The following is a 16,321-nucleotide window of genomic DNA, read 5'->3' as shown; positions in this document are numbered from 1 at the left end:
CATTCCCTATAAATGGATCTTCAATTTTATTTTACGGGGCCGGCAGATAGCATCATGGTTAAGGGCACTGGACTCCCACATGGCCTACTGTGGTTTGAGTACCAGACCTGGTAACTTTCTTTCTCATTTTCCTCTCTCTCTCTCTCTTGCTCTGTCCCTCTCTGGTCAAATTAAATAAATAAATAAATAAAGCTAAATGAAATAATTCTTTTTTAGAAAGTTATTTAAAAAATCAAATAAAATTTTCTTTTAAAAGGATAGGGGCCAGCAGGTGGTATGGTGGTTAAGGGTGCTGGACTCCCACACAACCAACTGCAGTTCGAGTCCTGGATTCAAATCCTGGACCTGATAGCTTGCTTTCTCTCTCTCTCTCTCGCTCTCTATTCCTCTCTGTTCTAATTAATTAATTAATTAATTAAATATATTTAGTTAAATAATTTTTTTTCTTTTTGCTATAGGGCATGCGCGCTCACCAGAAAGACAAAGAGAGACAGAGTCAGGAAGCGAGAAATCACCCCCCCAAGGGGGGATGGCCACACCTCAGTCCCTTCTCCTCCATTCTCCTCTCCTCTCGGGATCTTAGGTGTGCACACACGTGCACCTGGCGTGAGTTTAAGCCACCAAGTTCAGGACTCTAACCGCGGTTAACTACATGGGAGTCCAGCAACATAGCCATTACACCAGCTGCTGGTCCCAGTAAAAGGATAACCAGCAAGACTGAGAAAGAGTGGTTGGAAGTAGGAGAAACACAAGGCAGTGTGGCCGTGGGGGCCGGTAGAAAAGAGTGTTGCCAGCAGGGTGCGTGCCCAACACTGTCCTCTGGAACTGACTGTGCTCCTCCTGGACCCCACCCCCCTTTGTCCATTACTGGGCAGGCTCGCCTTTTTTTCCTCAGATGAGTCAGATCAATTCCCATTTTAGGGCTTTTGCACTCTTCTCAGCTGCTGACATGCTTCTGCTCAGCTTTTCTTACAGCCGCCTTCACATCTCACAGAGAGGCCCCTTCTCAGCAAGGCTTTTCCTGACCAGCCCCTAAGTGGCCCCTGCTCTGGTGGATTTCTGTCACATATGCCTGGGCTTTTGGTCTTCATAGGGTTTATCGTGATCTAAACTTAACTCAGGACCAACAGGTGGCATGGTGGTTAAGGATTAACCATGCTGGGTCCCACGTAGCTCACAGTGCAGTGTGAGTCCTGGACCCAGCAGCTTGAAAAACATGTCAGGCACATGTACCCCCCAAAAGTCCCAACCTAAAAAAAATTGCCCTTGAATAAAACTTAATAAAGAAATAATGAAATTCGGGACCAGCAGTTGGCATAATGGCTATGTTGCTGGACTCCTATGTAATCGACCGCAGTTCAAGTCCTGGACCCGGAGGCTTAAACTCACGCCGGGCGTGTGTGCGTGTGTGCCCAAGATCCCCAAGAGAACAATAGAGGAGAAGGGATTGCAGCATGGTCATCCCCCCTGGGGGGTGATTTTTCGCTTTCTGTCTGTCTCTCTCTGTCTTTCTGGAGGACGCACACACCCTATAGCAAAGACCTCTCCAAAAAGAAAGAAAAAAATGGAGGCAAAATAGTGACTGTTAACACTTGATCTTTTTCTTTTTCCCCCAGGCTAAACTACTGTTTTCAGACGGAGAAAAAGTAGTACCCAGATTGACCCATGAACTTCCAGGGATAAAGGTCAGAGTCGCTGTGTCCTTGGGTATTGGAGGGGAAGAGCAGTCAGGCTGAGAAGCAGGTGAAATATGTGGGCTGGGAAAAAAGTTTCAGATACCTCCGTTTGCAGGGCCTGGTCCAGAGAGCATCATGCTGGATGGGCTTCTCAGGCCTGGGTCACAGAGGGGCTAGCGGGCTGTCATCCAGGGATCTGTGTTCTGCCACCTCCAAGGACCAGCAGCTTTCAGGCCCTGGTGTTCCACTGACTCCCTGCCCTTTCCTTCCAGCGTGGCCGGCAAGCAGAAGAGGAATGTGCCCATCGAGGAAGCCCCATTCCTAAAAAGGTAAACCACTTCCTTGATTCATTTCCTGACTAAGAAAGGGTCCTTCAACTCCAGAAGGTGCTGGGCCACTTCAGTACCCTTTTTGGGCCTTTTTAGATGTGAGAGGCAGGAACCCTAGAAAGAATCATTCCCCCCGTTTCCTCTCTAGTGTCATTTGGTCTCTTCAGAAAACCATCTCCAACAAGTGATCCTGGACCTGCCAGTGGGTGGAAGGGAAGGGGGCAGGGGGGACTCCATAGGGACAGGCCTCCTGACAGCTGTTCTTTGTGGCAGAGGAAAGGACGGCCTCCTGGACACCTCCTGTCAAATGACCGTGCAGCCGCCGGCATGGTGTGAGTCGGGGCCACCAGTGTGGTGAGAGCCAAAGGGAACAGAGGGAGGGAGTGGCCCTGGAGGCCAAAGTTCTGTGTTCTGTGCCTAGTGCCATCGGCCCCATCAGCTTAACTCACCGTGGGGGAGCGGGGGTTCCCTTGGTTTGAGGAGTGAAGAAGGAGCGCAGTGAGGTGGAAGCCATTTTATCCTGGGTTGTTTTTGCCCCAGAACAGTTCAGCCCATTTTGTTGAAACGCTAGCGTCGTTTCACTGTTAGCAAATTGAATGTCGAATGCTTGCTTATACCTGATCCGGATACCTTATATTCTTTACCTTCCATCCTTATAGAAGAACTTGTTCTCAAAAGAAGAAATAATCGATTTTGCCAATAAAGAAAGAATTACCTGCCCAAGGTCATATAGTTAACAAGGGGCAAAATGGCCCAGCAGGTGGCATGGTGGTTAAGGCACTGGACTCCCACATGATCAACTGCGGTTCGAGTCTCGGACCCAGTGGCATGAAAATCACACTGGGCATATGTGCATGCATGCCCAAAATCCTGAGAGGAGAAGGGACTGCAGCATGGCCGTCCCTCCAGTAGTTGATTCCTCACTTTCCCTCTCACTCTCTCTCCTACCCTCCCACTCTGGCAAGCACACGCACCCTATGATAAAAACCAAAATGATGCAAAACTGCTGAACTGTGTCCAGAATTTTTTTAAGACTTATTTTTTAGAGGAGTTTTAGGTTCCCAGCAACACTGAGAGGAAGGTGCAGATTTCCCATCTACTCCCTGTCCCCACACCTGCACAGCTTCCCTTTACCATCCTGCACCAGAGCAGCACGTTTGTTTTGATTAAAGCCTACCTTGGCATCATCGCCCAGAGTCCTTAGTGTCCATTGGGGTTCACTCTCAGTCTTGTACACTCTGGGGGTTTGGACAAATGTGTAATGAGGTGTCCACCCTTACTCTACCGTACAGTGTTTTCATTGCTCTAAAAATCCTCTGTGTTCTGTCTGTTCACATCACACCCCCCTGCCCCCCATTTACAAAGTTGGGTGTTTTTTTTGTTTTTGTTTTTTTTTTTTGAGAGAGAGAGAGATTTTTGCTATAGGGGACATGGGCTCTCACCAGAGAGACAGAAAGTAAGAAATCATCCCCCCGGGATGTGGCCACACCACAATCCTTCACCATTCTCATCTCAGGATCCTAAGCATGCAAACACAAGCACCTGGCATGAGGTTTGGTTTAATTTTTAAGAATTATTTCATTTTATTCATTGTCATTATTTTATTTTTTATTTTATTGAAGTTGACCAGAGAGAAGGAAAATGAGAAAGCAAGCTACCAGGTCCAGGATTCAAACCATGGCCAGCCACGTGGGAGTCCAACACCTTAACCACCACACCACCTGCCAGCACCCTGGTATGAGTTTTAAGCCACCAGGTCTGAGTCTTGAACCACAGTTGAGTACGTGAGAGTCCAGCGATGTAACTGTTACCCCATCTGCTGGTTCCAACAAAGATTCTTTTTCTTTTTCTTTTTTTTGAGTTGTTTTTGCTATAGGGCACATGTGCTCGCCAGAAAGAGAGAGACAGAGAGATAAAAAGCAAGAAATCACCCCCTAGGGGGGATGGTCACGCCGCAATCCCTTCTCCTCCATTCTCCTTTTGGGATCTTAGGCACGCACGCACACTCACCCGGTGTGAATTTTAAGCCACCGGGTCCAGGACTCAAACCACAGTCGACTACATGGGAGTCCAGCGACATAGCCATTACACTAACTGCTGGTTCCTCAGCAAAGATTCTTAAAGCAGCAGAATCTTTTTTTTTTTCAAACAAAACTTTACTTGGAAGCCCAATATATGAATCACATAAAGCCACACGGGTGTGATTAAGGGGCCAGGGATATTTGAAACCACTGAGTTAGATCTTATTGTCATACCTGAGATTTGTCTCCTACCTAAAGCAGTTTCCTTCCTCACAAACACAAGATAGTTGGCGCAGTCACTGTTGTCATCTTTTTTTTTTAATATTTATTTAATTTTACTTATTCATTCATTTGTTTTCATTTGAGAGATAGAAAGACAGAGAAAGTGAGAAAGCAAGCCACCAAGTCCGGGACTTGAACTGTGGTCGGCCATGTGGGAGTGTCCAGTACCCCAACCACCATGCCACCTGCTGGTCCCTCACTGTTGTCGTCTTCTGAGATGAGGAAACTGCAGCTCTGAGGTCCCTGGACAACCCACACTGCTCCGTAGTACCCCGGCTCGTTCTAGAACGGCTCCTAGTCCAGCGCTTTTTTCCTTCCTGCCATTTCCTGGTTACCAGGAAGAAATGCACCCCAGGCCAAGTGAGAGTGGCTGACACACCCTCCACCTCCAGCAAGCTTTCTTCCAATCCTGACTTTGCTTTAAAGAGTTCACCTTTCTTTACTTCCAAGCAGGTGGAAGCCGAAATCCTGTGAACCTATTCGCCGAGAAGGCCCCAAGGTATGATTACTTGAGTGTGGCAGTGACAGCTATTCTGGGGACTCAGCCAGGGCTCTGCGGCTCACCGTGAGGAAAAGGAGTAGGGGGTGGGGAAGGATGTGTGCTTGCCTTTCCAGAGCCATCTCTCCTGACTCCACATCCCGCCATACTAGCCCCCAAAGAGGACTCCATGCAGGAACTGGAGTTAGGGAGGGACAGAAGAAAGTGAGACAGGACCCCTGTGGATGCTGTAATCACTTCTCCAATTCTCCCTTCTGGGATTTTGGGCAGACGTGTACTTACATACACATAGCTGGTGTGTTCCTCGAGCCTCCAGGCCCAGGTTTTGAATTGCACTTGGCCATGTGGGATCCAGCCACCTCACACCATCCCACAGGCTGGCCCAGCTCTCCCCCTGAACAACACAGAATTACATGTAGTTTCTCCAACATGCCAAACCAACTCTCACCTGCATTTATATGTGCTGCCCTCTGTCTGGAATGCCTTCTTTCCTCTATCCTGTCCAATGTATGCTCAACCCTTCAGAATTAACTTGGAAATTATCTCATCAAAGAATCCTTCCTGGTTGGGCTGGCAAGTGCATGGTGGTTGAGTTGCTGGACTCCCACATGGCCGATCACAGTTCAAGTCCTGGACCTGGTGAATAGTTTTCTCATTCTCTCCCTCTCTCTGTGTCTCTCTCTCTGGTCAAATTAAAAAATATAATAATTATTATAATGAATTAAATAAAATAATTCTTGGGGGAAATAAAAGAATCCTTCCTGGCGTTCGGCACTCCTACCTTTGGCACTCCCGTGCCTCATGGCCACATCGCGTAATGGTATAATTATCTGGACATAAGTCTGAGGGCTCCTGGGGAACAAGGATCGTGTCTCACTCTTCCCTTTAACCCCAGCATTTAGCACAGGGCCTCGCATGTCGTGAGAACTATTTCTTGAATACTGTTGAATAATGGATAAGAATGATGGTAAGACAAGGATATAGCAGACAGCCTGGTGGTTAACCATACTGTTAGCTATGCAGGACATAGCTAACAGTATGGTTCAAGTCCCTGACCCGGTAGCTTGAAAATCACACCAGACACATGTGTGCATGCCCAAAATCCTGAGAGGAGAATGAGGGAGAGGGAATTGCAGTGTGGCCTTCTCCCCTTGGGTAATTGCTCACTTTCCCTCTCTATCTCTCTTGGAAAGCACGTGCACCCTATAACAAACTGAAAAAAAAAGAGAGAGAGAGAGAAAGGAAAGGGTGGGGAGGAGTGTTTCCTATCCACCACATGAAACCTCACCCCGCCAGCTCTCTGTTTTGTACAGTGGGACCCTGCTCGGCTGAATGAATCTACCACCTTTGTGTTGGGATCTCGAGCCAACAAGTAAGTCTTAGGAGCTTTGACACTGACAGGGGCGGGGGCAGCTCGGGATCTACCACTGGGACTGAACCTGCTGGAACCCTGACTCCTTGTCTTGCTTTCAGGGCCCTGGGGATGGGGGGCACCAGAGGGAGGATCTACATCAAGCACCCACACCTCTTTAAGGTAGGCGCACCGAGGTGGGTGGGCAGCACACTGGGGAGGGGCAGACACCGACCTGGGTGCCCCTCTGCCATTCACTTTCCTCTCATGATCACTCAGCTGCGTGTTTCTCATGTGCCAAACACCATTTTAAGTGCCACACATCCATTGTCTCGTGGAGCTTTCCTTTCAGATGGCTGTCATTATTTTTATTTCATGAAGTGGGAAAAGCAGAGGTTGAGAAAGTCTGAGTGACTTGCTCAAAGTTTCTCAGCTAGTAAGTGATGAGTCAGGATTCAAGTGCACGGGGCCAGCAGGTGGTGTGGTTAAGGCCACTGGACTCCCACATGGCCAACTGCAGTTCGGGTCCCAGACCTGGTGGCTTGCTTTCTCACTCCCTCTCTCTATCCCTCCCTGATCAAATTTAAATAGATAAAGTTATATGAAATTATTCTTTAAAAAAAAAAAAAAAGATTCAAGTCCAAGTCTGTCTTCACCAGAGCTTGCCCTCTTACCTACTACGTATTCAGTTGTCTCTACTATAAAGAGACTGCAGCAAGGCAGGGACCCTTTCAGAGAGGTTACTCGGGCCTTTCCCGACAGCAACTATGCTTTGACCTCCACCCTTTGAGGAGGTAATGGGGACATCTTTTTTTTTTTTTTTAAGAATGATTTTATTTAACCTTATTTATTATTTTTATTTTATTTCTAGAGAGAAACAAGGGGGACAGCATTGAGAAAGCAAGCCTCCAGGGCCAGGACTCAAGCAGTGGTCAGCCATCTGAGAGTCCAGTGCCCTTAATCTCCAGGCCATCTGCCGGCCCCATTCACTTACCCTCATAAATGATTTTATATTTCACTGGTCACAGGAGCACCTAAATAGGTAGAGAAATAGTGGTATATATGTGGTCCAGACCCGCTCCTTCACATAAGGCCTGGTGCCGCTCACCTGAACCGCATGGCCCGTGGGGACTCCCAGAATCACGAGCATATCTGCAAGTTCTGGGCAGGGCCAGCCTGCTCACTCTCCATCCAGTCCTACAGCCTAGGGTTTCCGACACCTGGACGCTTTGCCCTAGTTTATACATCTTGTTTTTTGTTCTTAGTGTCTTCAGTAATTGTTAATAATAGTTATTATTAGCATAGTTTCCTCAATTCCAAGATCCACCATTTGTGATTAATTTCCAACCTACATTCTTATTACCAGTAGATATTATCTCTCATTTTAATCTTTTCAGTCTATTAAGAAGAAGGAAAATATTTTTATTGTTTCACTTTACAGTTCTCCCTTAGGGAATATTAGCATCTTTCAGTCATTTAGAATCTATTTGTATTTCTTTTGTAAATCCATTAATATCTTTTGCCCATTTTTCTGTCCTTCAAAAGACATTATTTAAATTTTATTGTCTTTTCTTAAATGTTTTAAATTATAGAATTTGTTTTCCTGTAGAGTGCGTGTGCTTGCCAGAAAGACAGACAGAGATAGAAAGCGAGAAATGGGGATGGCCACACCACAATCCCTTCTCCTCCATTCTCCTCTCAGGATCTTGGGCACACACACACACACACACACACACACATGCCTGGCATGAGTTTAAGCCACTGGGTCCGGGACTTGAACCACGGTCAACTACATGGGAGTCCAGTGACATAGCTGTTATGTCAACTGCTGGTCCCAAATTATAGAATTATTAACCCATTTTTGGTATAAAAACATTCAGACAATACACAGGAGATGACAGAGAGTAAAACACAAAATGCCCCATCACCCTGACTCTGACTCCTCTCCTCTGGAGACCACCAGCAACCACAGTTGTTCACACGTGTCCTCAGTGCTCTCCGAACACAGATGTGTGCGTATGTGTGTCCTTTAATGATATTTTTCCTTGCTATTTTTTAAAATAATTATTTATTTAATTTTATTTATTTATTATTATTTTTCAATTTGATCAGAAAGAGACAGAAGGAAAGTAAGAAAGCAAACCACCAGGTCTGGCACTGAGACCACAGTCGACCGTGTGGGAGTCCAGTGCCTTAACTACCACGCCATCGGCTGGCCCCTTGACCATGCTACTGAGATCTACTATACAACTGTCTCTGATTTTTTTTTTTACCCAATAGTTTGGCCATTCATTGAACAAGTGCCTGTTAGAGGCCAAGCACTCTTCAGTGAAGTACTGAGGCAGAGCAGTGAATAGACAGACACATGGACCTCCTTCCCTCCCTAGAGCTTACCGCCTGGGATGGTAAGCCTATAGCCTATTTTTGCCCAACTTAGATTTTTATGTTTTCAAAGGGTTGTAAAAAAGAGAGAAAAAGAAAAAGGATAGACAACACAGATGTTTGTGGATGGCAAAGCCTAAAATATTTAGAAATAGGCCTTCATGAAAGTCTACTGACAGCTGTACAGAATTCATAAACTAGCTAATCTATCATTTATTTTATCGCTCCCCTATTGATGGACTTTTTTCTTTTTTTTTTTTTTTTTTTTTGAGAGGTTTTTGCTATAGGGCACATGCACTTGCCAGAAAGACAGAGAAAGACAGAAAACGAGAAATCACCCACCAGGGAGGGGGGCCACGCCACAATTCCTTCTCCACCATTCTCCTCTTGGGATCTTGGGCACGCATGCACACATGCCTGGCGTGAGTTTAAGTCACTGGGTCTGGGACTCGAACTGTGGTTGGCTACATGGGAGTCCAGTGACATAGCCATTACTCCAACTGCTGGTCCCAATTTTTTTCCCCAATGTTTGGTTGTCATAAACAAGCCTACCCCAAACATCTTTATGTATTGTGTACTACAAGGGTATCCAAATCCCAGGCACAGACAAGTACTGGTCTGTTGGGCCGCACAGCAGGGACCAGGCAGCAGGCAAGTGAGCGAGGCTTCATCTGTGTTCGCAGCCGCTCCCTGTGGCCCACACTGCCACCCGGCTCTACCCCCTGTTGGATCAGTGGTGTTATTGGAGTCTCATAGGTACACAAACCCTGTTGTGTGTTCATTTCATTGCGTATTGCAGTGTGGTGGTGGAAATGGGGTGCGTGGTGGATGTGGTATGCTCGGGTTATCCCGGGACCAACCCCCATCTATAGAGATTGTCTTCCACAAGGCCGGTCCCTAGTGCCAGGGAGGTTGGGGACTGCTTGTGTCCAATACATCCTTGTATGGGTGATTGTGAAGAGTGAATTCCTGGACATGGGATTGCTGGGTCAGAGAATATTCACTTTGCAATTTTGACTAGTACACTACTTGGGAAGTGAGAAATAATTATTTAAACTCAAAGGGTAGTAACTATGTAAGCCCAGATTTCCTACCTTGGTCTCTTTTTCAAATATTCTGCCTGTTTTATAAAGCTTGTCTTTATTGAACACTTACTATGTGTCACCTACTGTATTTCACACTTTTTATGCACTATCTCACTCTTATCATTTATTCTTAACAATCCTGTAAGTATTAATACTCTCCATTTCACAATTGAGGAAACTGAGCCTCAAAGAAATGATCACTCACAGACCAGCAGTTTCCGTAATGGCTATGTCGCTGAACTCCTATGTGATCCACCATGGTTCAAGTACCGGACCTGGTGGCTTAAACTCACGCCGGGCGTGTGTGTGTGCGTGCCCAAGATCCTGAGAGGAGAATGGAGGAGAAGGGATTGCAGCGTGGCCATAACCCCTGGGGGGTGATTTCTCGCTTTCTATCTCTGTCTGGTGAGCGCATATGCCCTATAGCAAAAAACCTCTCCAAAAAAAAAGAAAGAAAGAAAAGAAATGATCACTCAAGTGTACATCATCTAAAGTAGCAGAAACTGTGATTTAATCCTAATTTGTCTAATTTCAAAAGCTGCTTCTTAACCATGCTATTCTGTCTCCCACAGTGTGGCCTGATATTTGTTGTAGAAAACACGGCCACCATAAGTCACAGGTGTAATAAGCACCTCAGATCATTGTTTTGTACGAGGATGCTCTGAAGTAATAGTTGCCCGTCCCGCCAGTTGCCAGGACGCTGTGTTTTGAAAGGAAGGGGGCTTGGAAGCGGCTCCCCTGGGCTTGGCTCAGCTTGTCCTGAGGTGACCCATGCCCTGCACATTGCCAGGCTAGGACAAGGTCCGGGTGGTAAGAACTGCTCAGGGGTCAAGTGTATGCCCTGGGGACAAAGGAAAACATCCCTCAGAGCAGGCTAACCATCCAGCCCTGTGACTCCATCCCTCACAGTATGCAGCTGACCCCCAGGACAAGCACTGGCTGGCCGAACAGCACCACATGCGGGCAACGGGAGGAAAAATGGTAAGCATTGTTCACACTCGCCACTGCCACAGGCCTACCCAGCCTGGGGACAGCTCACCTCCATGTGTGGGCCTCCCAAAGCCAGGTAGATGTGGAGAGGCCCATTTCTTCATGACAAACAACAGACTAGACTGTAATCCCTGGATTCCCGTCCTATTCCTAAACCTCCCTCTGCCCCTCAGCCCCGCACCCCACCTGTCCAAAACACGTATTGGAATCGTGTTAGCTCTATATGGGGACGGCAGCACCAGGCACACTTAATACTGCTTTCCCTCGTGGCCACCGATAGTATCACTCCATCACAACTGTCTTTTGATTTAGAATTGTTTTATTTAACTTTATTATTTACTTATTTATTTTTTTAAGGAATTATTTATTTTATTTAATTTATTCATTCATTTTTAATTTGACCAGAGAGAGAGAAAGTGAGAAAGCAAGCCACCAGGTCTGGGATTCAAATCGTGGTCGGCCATGTGGGAGTGTCCAGCACCTTAACCACCATGCCACCTGCTGGTCCCCTATTTATGTATGTATGTATGTATTTTCACTTGACCAGAGAGGGACAGCATGAGTGAGACAGAGAGAGAGAAAGTGAGAAAGCAAGCCACCAGACCTGGATTTGAACCAGTCAGCCATGTGGGAGTCCAACATCCTTAACCACCACACCACCTGCCGGCCCCTCCATCACAACAATCTTACATCAGACAGTTCTAGAACCTCTTCTCACACAGCTCCTCCAGACAGCACCCTCGCTTAGCAGGAGTTGGTGCGTGCAGTGCAACGTGTCTGTCACAGCTGGCAGCCCCTTCCAGACTCAGATCATACCAAGCAACAACCTTAGGGAAAAAAAATCATTGTCATGTAAGTATCTTTTAAGTTTTTGCCACGGGGCATATGCACTCACCAGAGAGACAAACAGAGAGAGGAAAACTAAGAGGGCCCAGCAGATGGCGTTGCGGTTACATCAGTAGATTGCTACATGGCCAACCATGGTTCAGATCCTGGACCCGGTGGCTTGAAACTCATGCCAAGCATGTGTGCATGTGTGCCCAAGATCCTGGGAGGAGAATGAAGAAGAAGATTACAGCATGGCCATCCATCCTTGGGGGTGATTTCTCACTTTCCCTCTCACTGTCTCTATCTCTGTCTCTCTCTCGCACTGGTGAGCACATGCGCTGTAAGGCAAAAACCTCTAAAAAATAAAAAGAATAAAGTGAGAAATCACCTCCAAGGGGGGATGGCCATCCTGCAATCCCTTCTCCCTTCTCCTCCTGGGATTTTGGGCACGCACACATAATGCTCCTCAAGCCACCAGGTTTGGAACTCAAACCACGGGTGGCATGTGAGAGTCCATACTACCTACTGACCCCAAGAATAATTTTTTTTAAGTTCTTTCACTTTTTTCCAACTCAAGACCAACTTATTCTCAAGTTTCACAAGCACAGAAAGAAATATTTTCTTTGAATTAAAGGGCACTGAACAGAGCCTAGCAGATGACATAGTGGTTGAGGTGCCAGGCTCCCGCATGGCCAACCACAGCGATTTCACCTGGGGGGTGATTGCTCACTTGCTATGTCTCTGGTGAGCGCTCATACCCTATAGCAAAAATCTCTTTAAAAAGCGTGGGGGGGGGGGCACTAAAATTTTTCAATGTAATGCCTTTTTTTGTTGTTAATTTTGCCAGAGGGTGCATGTACTCACCAGAAGGGGAGGGGCATCATCAAGCCACAGTCCCTTCTCTTTCACTTCTCCCTCCCTTTGGTATTTTTGTGCATGCACACACAACAGTTGCTGTGTTTCTTTCCCAAGATGCTAGATCCAAAATTTGAACCATGCAGTTGCCCATTTAGCATCTAGCCACCTCAACCACCACGCCACAGGCTAGCCTCTACTTTACTTAAACTTCAACTTTAGTTCCAGTTGAAATTTCAAAGCTTAAGGTATAATGCCCATATTCTTAGTGCTACTTCTTAAACCTCATCTTGATTTTGTGTTTCTTTTCTTTTTTTTTTTTTTAATTTGCCGGAAGGCGTGTGGGCCAGCCAGAGGGAAAGAAAGGGAGAGGGAGAAGGCATCCCCCTTGAGGCATGGTCACACCAAAATGCCTTCTCCATTTCTCCATCCTGTCAGGATTTGGGGCATGCAAGCACACATGCCCGGTGTGTTTCTCAAGCCTACTGGGAAGAGGAGTTAAACCACTCAGCCATGTGAGATCCAGCTCTCTTAACCACTAGGCCACAGTGCTGGCTTTCATCCTGTATTTTTTTTTTCTTTTTTTGGAGAGGTTTTTGCTATAGGAAGTGTGCACTCGCCAGAAAGAGAGAGACAGAGAGACAGAAGGCAAGACATCACACCCCAGGGGGAGTGGCCACACCGCAATCCCTTCTCCTCCATTCTCTCGGGATCTTGGACACGCACACACGCCCGGTATGAGTTTAAGGCACGAAGTTTGGGACTCAAACTGCAGTTGACTACATGGGAGTCCAGCGACATAGCCATTATGCTAACTGCTGGTCCCTCATCCTGTATTTTAAAATCTCTTTTCTTGCAATCTAGATTTTTCTCCTTTGTGGGGATGGGAGGAATATAACAAAATAGTTCAAACACCATTTAAAAAACAGGAGTTGAGATCCTAGGCAGTTGAGAAGCTGCCAAACAATTATATTTACCACCAGAATATCACAATGGCAGGACAACTTAAGAATTAGGATACTGGGACCAGCAGATGGCATAATGGTTACATCACTGGACTACCACATTGTTGGCTGTGGTTTGAGTCTGAGACCCAGCAGCTTAAAACTCATGCCAGGCATGTTTGCATGTGTGCCCAAAATCCTTAGAGGAGAATGGAGGAGAAGGGATTGTAGCATGCCTATCCCCCCTGGAGAGAGTGATTCCCCGCTTTCTGTCTCTCTGGCAAGCACACACACCCTGTGGCAAAAACCTCTCTCAAAAAAAAAAAAAAAATTAAAAATTAAGAATTAGGATACTAAGGGCTAGCTCTGTAAACTAGGGGAGCCAGATGCAGCATGGCTTCCCATCATTCAAACCCCAGCTGCAGCATCTCGAGAAACAAACTTACTGGGCTTGTGTGTGTACATGCCCCAGATCTCAACAGGATGGAGAAGGGGTCGCAACATGACCACTTCCCACTACCCCTCCTCACTCCCCTACGCCCACCCCTCAACCTCCACCACTCACTGCTGAGATGAGCACACAGGCCCTCTGGTCATTACAAAAAATTTAAAAAGAATTGGAATGCTAAGATGAAAACTATTGAGCAATCTCACAGTCAAAGTTTGGGGGTTTTTCCATTTGTTTCATTTTCATGGCTGACCTGGGAGACCTGTGCATGAATGTAGATGTGTGCAGATTCAGTTCTAGGCCCCTCTGTAGGACACCTGCTCTGTCACATCGTTCATAGTCCCTGTAAAATAGTCACATTACTCAAGGGACATGTGATCATTCCTGACCCTAAGACCAGAACGAAAATTCCACAGAAGACTTCTGAATGTGATGGACAAGTCCCCCCTATGAGAAGCTCCCAGGGCTCTCACCTGCTGCCGACCATGGCATAGTGCCAGTGCAGCTCTACAGGCCCCGGGTCCTGACCCCCAGTTATTAGATAGCACTTCAGCGTATCATTCTCCCTGTTGCTCAGAGCTCAAACCAAGCTATCTTAGTCCCCAGAGTTAGCATGTGGCATCCTCCCCCTGGTTTTCTTTTTCCTTGTGTATTTTGCTAGCTCTCTTGCCATTTTGTTGTAAGCCCACTCTGGTCTTATTTTTTTTATATAGAGTAGGAGGCAGGGCCAGCGGATGGTGTGGTTAATGCGCTGGACTCCCACATGGCCGACTGTGGTTCAATTCCCAGACCTGGCAGCTTGCTTTCCTTCTTTCTCTCTGTCTCTCTCTGGTCAAATTTAAAAAATAAATAATGATAACAAATAAAATTAAATAAACATTATTTTTTTTTAAAGTAGGAGGCTATAAATAAATTACTCACCAGTCCCTACTCTCCCAACCTGTTAAGTTTCTATTTGTGTGAAAGATTTTCCCAAGGAACCATTCCTATATAATTATGTATTTATTATTAAACTCTCCCCTGCTAATATGTAAAAAGTCTGTCCCTCTGCCACTTCATAGCAGGCCTTACATTAAGCAGATGTTTCTTAGTGTTACTGAGTTAAAGTGAAAAGAATCAGGCAATGATCACTCTCCCTTGCTCATACCTTAGGCCTACCTCCTGATCGAGGAGGATATCCGAGACCTCGCTGCCAGCGATGACTACAGGTAAAACCAGTGGGTCTCCTGCTCCCTACTCTCCCCCCTGGGATGAGGCAAGATCTTCCTCCTTCCTTGCTTCAACTTCCTTCCTTGGCTTTTCCAGGGGATGCCTGGACCTGAAGTTAGAGGAGCTGAAATCCTTTGTCCTGCCCTCTTGGATGGTTGAGAAGATGCGCAAGTACATGGAGACACTACGGACTGAGAATGAGCATCGTACTGTGGAAGCACCCCCGCAGACCTGAGGCCAGGTCTCCTGGCTACGCTTGGCAGCCTGCCTCCAACGCTCTCTTTCCCATGTGGCGATGCCACCACGGGGACTGCTCCTAGATGGATCTCAGCGGCATTAAGCTGTGCCTGGGCTAGTTTGTAGTGACTCACTACAGAGCCTCCCCAGACTGGCATGTGGTTCTATATTTGTAAAGTTATTAGGATACGAAGCAATTAAACAGTTTGTAATAAACACAGATGGTGAGCCTGCTGTGCGGTCTGCCTTGTGGGGGCTGACAACATCAAGGGCTCTAGAAGAAGTGAATGTAGGAAAAGACCTGATACCCTCCCTCATCACGAGGCAGACCCAGGTTTTTTGTTTATGCTTTTTAAAAAGAGATTTTTGCTATAGGGCGCATGCACTCATGGGAGAGACAAAGAGACAGAAAGCAAATCATGGGGGAGGGGGGTCTATGCTACAATCACTTCTCCATTCTCCCCTCGGGATTTTGGGCACACACACACACACACACACACACATGTCCGGCGTGAGTTTTAAGCCACTAGATCCAAGACTCAAACCACAGTCGACTATGTGGGAATCCAGCGACATAACTATTGTGCCATCTGCCTGTCCTGAGATAGACCCAGGCTTTATGAGACCAAGCTGGGCACACCTTGTACCTCACCAACTTTCCCTGGCCTTCAGGAAAATTGGCCTTCACCCAAATAATGTAAGGATGTGGCAGAAAGTGATGGCTAGTCCCGTTGCGGTTTAATGACAACTAATAAAAAAATAGGAACTTGGCTTTTCTTACAAGTGTGCCAGTTCAGACACTAGTTGACCTCCCCAAGGTCACAGAGCAAACCAGTTGGAGAGGCAGTATAGGAACCTACGTTTCCTAATTAGGGAGGCTGCTGCTCTGACCACCAGCCTCTAGTTTTTCCTCTTGCAGGGATTTTCTGATATCTGGGCCCCAACAAAGGCCCGCTCGCCATTACAACAGAGGAGGGGCAGAGGCTACTGGGGGCTCTTCTTGGGGTAAGGGTGCAAGCGCAGCAAGATTGGAGCCTTTCCCTTCCTATGGAAAAGGGCTCGAAGCCAGGCGTGCCAGGTACTCCTGGGGGTAGCAAAGGCACTTGACCTTAAAAGTTCACCCCACGTGGATGGTTTCTTAGCTCTTTAAAGGTCGGCGCTTTCTAATGGCTACCAACCGGCACC

The 16,321-nt window shown here is 46.8% G+C and overlaps 1 protein-coding gene across 1 annotated transcript in view; it reads left to right on the top strand.

The window, feature by feature from the left end:
• DNTTIP1 (deoxynucleotidyltransferase terminal interacting protein 1) overlaps positions 1 to 15,358 on the top strand; it is a gene marked incomplete at its 5' end in the record, with an annotated part of 33,089 nt that extends 17,731 nt beyond the window's left edge. Inside the window, 6 exon segments of the mRNA XM_014590153.1 lie at positions 4,762 to 4,807; positions 6,121 to 6,179; positions 6,281 to 6,341; positions 10,535 to 10,606; positions 14,843 to 14,898; positions 14,996 to 15,358. Of these exon segments, the coding sequence (XP_014445639.1) occupies positions 4,762 to 4,807; positions 6,121 to 6,179; positions 6,281 to 6,341; positions 10,535 to 10,606; positions 14,843 to 14,898; positions 14,996 to 15,134 (433 nt within the window).
• Positions 15,359 to 16,321: the final 963 nt, after the last annotated feature.

The sequence above is a fragment of the Tupaia chinensis genome, unplaced genomic scaffold, assembly GCF_000334495.1.
Source record: "Tupaia chinensis unplaced genomic scaffold, TupChi_1.0 Scaffold000411_1, whole genome shotgun sequence".
Lineage (NCBI taxonomy): Eukaryota > Metazoa > Chordata > Mammalia > Scandentia > Tupaiidae > Tupaia > Tupaia belangeri.
This window is presented reverse-complemented; position numbering and strand designations above follow the sequence as displayed.